The sequence below is a fragment of the Sardina pilchardus genome, chromosome 23 (assembly GCF_963854185.1).
Source record: "Sardina pilchardus chromosome 23, fSarPil1.1, whole genome shotgun sequence".
NCBI lineage: Eukaryota > Metazoa > Chordata > Actinopteri > Clupeiformes > Clupeidae > Sardina > Sardina pilchardus.
In genome coordinates, this window is record NC_085016.1 from 13,638,449 (window position 1) to 13,640,948 (window position 2,500).

Below are 2,500 nucleotides of genomic sequence, written 5' to 3' on the forward strand. Positions count from 1 at the left end.
GTTTTTAACTGTGAAGTGTAATGAGACCTGATTCAACGGTGATGCTGTACTAAAAATAACACTAAATTGAAATTAAACTAAGTGATTAAACTCAAAGTTGTGATAGCATGGTTCTCACTAAACTCAGATCTAATGTTATTCTCACTACAGGTAGTCACATTGAAACCTAGCGAGCCCAGTTGTGAACAAAGGCCTGGTACGTGCCATTTGGAATTGTGAGATTAAACAGACATCATGAACTGCAGGCCATCTGCAAAATATCAGTGTTTTCAAAAGGGGAAAGCTGATCTTGATCTATGAATCTGTGAGGTGTTACATCTCTACTCCATATCAGCCATCTGAGGAATCTCTCCATCATATATCACTAATGGCAATTTGGTTGGCAGATCAAAGAGCCTTCTATCTCCTTTATACCCGACATCAATAGCCCAAGAGCCAATCCCATTACTGGAGGGTGATACAGAAGAGGTTTCTGTCACAATATTTCAGTGTTAGCTTTTGTGAAACCTCCAGGGTTTTTGTTTTTTTTCTCACCAAAACCAGAGATCTCTCCCTCCCCCTCTTTCTCTCTCTCTCCCTCTTTCTCATTCCCTCTCTCTCTCTCAATAGCTTGGCCTGAGTGTAATTGTGCAATATCTCCAAAGCATAAACTATCACTTAAGGTCAACAGCGTCTGACGCACATCAAGTGACGGCAAAGTTTTAGAACTCCCATTACTTTTAACGGACCAAAAGCCCACTGGAGGTGGTGCCTGACATGCGTCAACGCCAAAGTTTAGAGTTTTTTCCTCTTTAGTGTCAAATCCATATCACAGCCGGTGGGGCGTTGGCCTTTAGAACAGACATGTATTCCATCAGGGCTCCTGCTTACCTGTGTCTTTCTTGTCACCCCTCCCTCCTCCACCTCTCCCTTTCTTCAGGACGGCCTTGAACATCGTGGACTCCCTGTTCTCCTCTTGTGCTCCTCTTTCTTCTTGTGTCCTGTGATGTTCCAAGGGGGGGGGGGGAGATAAATCAGACACTGAAGAAACTTTTTCCTCAATAACTCTCACAATGTTGTAAAGTCTTCCATTGAGAAGATAAAGACAATTAATTACTTCAGGGAATTTTAATTACTTCAGGGATTTTAGTGAGTATACAGAGATCACTTGTTCAACTGTTTAACGTTTGGCTCTATCAGAATGTGCTTGATGTGGTCATGGAAAGTACTTGGACTGAAATGAAAGTACTGTATATACACAGAGAGAGAGAAAGAGATAACCACAGAGAGAGAGAGAGAGAGAGATGGAGAAGGAGAGATAGAATGTAGGTGCCTGCATGAGAGACGAAAGAGAGATGGAGAAGGAGAGAGATAGAATGTATGTGCTTGCATGAGAGAGAAAGAGAGAGAAAGAGAGAGAGAGAGGAAAGAGAGAGAGACATAGAGATAGAGAGATCAGAGCAGGGCAGAGCAGAGGGAAGCGAAGGAGAGATGAGCTCTTGTTCCTTGAGATGCAGGAGCGCACACAGGCGCTGGGATTCTTGGCATTCCTCATCTAATTGCAGCTACAGGGGCTCAGCCTGGGCCTCCATATAAAAGCAGAGGACGTGCACAGACGCCAGGGCTCCCGGAATAAAACAACAACAACAACAAAGACACCAATGTCATGTTTCACCGACGCTTCTCTGCTATAGGCACAGAGGACAGAAGAGCAGAGGCAGGAATATGGAGATCTAGCGCGGGGAGTGTGTTAGCGTTTTGCCCCCGTGAGGGGGTAATTCGCCAGAGGGGTTTGGATACGGAACAACACTGACACATGAAGTTAACAAGACAATGAATACCTTATGAGTTTTGGGGTTTGAGAACAAACATGTGAGTAAAATACACACACGTGTACACACACACACACACATATACACACTAAAACGTACACACACATTTACAAATAAACCGCTGACCACCCCAGCTGTTGCCTTCAGGTCTCAACATTTGTGAGGAAATGAAAGGTCACCCATCCTGCTATCACACACAGACACACACAGACACACACACACACACACACACACACACACACACACACACACACACACACACACACACACACACACACACACACACACACACACACACACACACACAGAATAAGACACTGAAGAGGGTGAATGAGTTCTATATTTCTACATGAATTGTAAAGCAGGATTAGAGAGAAAAGTATTAAAATAATCATTAACATCATTGCCATCGTCATCATCATTCACCAAATTCACAACCAAATGCCCAACCCTCAATGTTTCAGATACAGACATTTTGAAATGTTCAGGATGAAAGTGAGTGAAGTGGTGTAGACACACACACACAGACAAATATGCTTCCTGAGACACATTCTTCATTCCACTTCTCCACCAAGCACACCTCACTGGCACACACACACACATACTCTCTCACACACGCAGTGTTCTGTCTCCTCTCTCAGATATGCTGAGGACAATGGGAGGAAATACCGACACGTCCACCAAATCGC

General features: G+C 44.0%; 1 protein-coding gene across 1 annotated transcript in view; it reads right to left on the reverse strand.

Annotated features, from left to right (window-relative positions):
* The window catches only part of LOC134070884 (protein TANC1-like), a 78,341-nt gene that overhangs the window by 65,861 nt on the left and 9,980 nt on the right, over positions 1–2,500 (reverse strand). The window contains exon 2 of the mRNA XM_062527385.1: positions 871–980. Coding sequence (XP_062383369.1) covers positions 871–934 — 64 coding nt within the window. The 5' untranslated portion in view covers positions 935–980. The remainder of the gene's footprint in view (positions 1–870; positions 981–2,500) is intronic.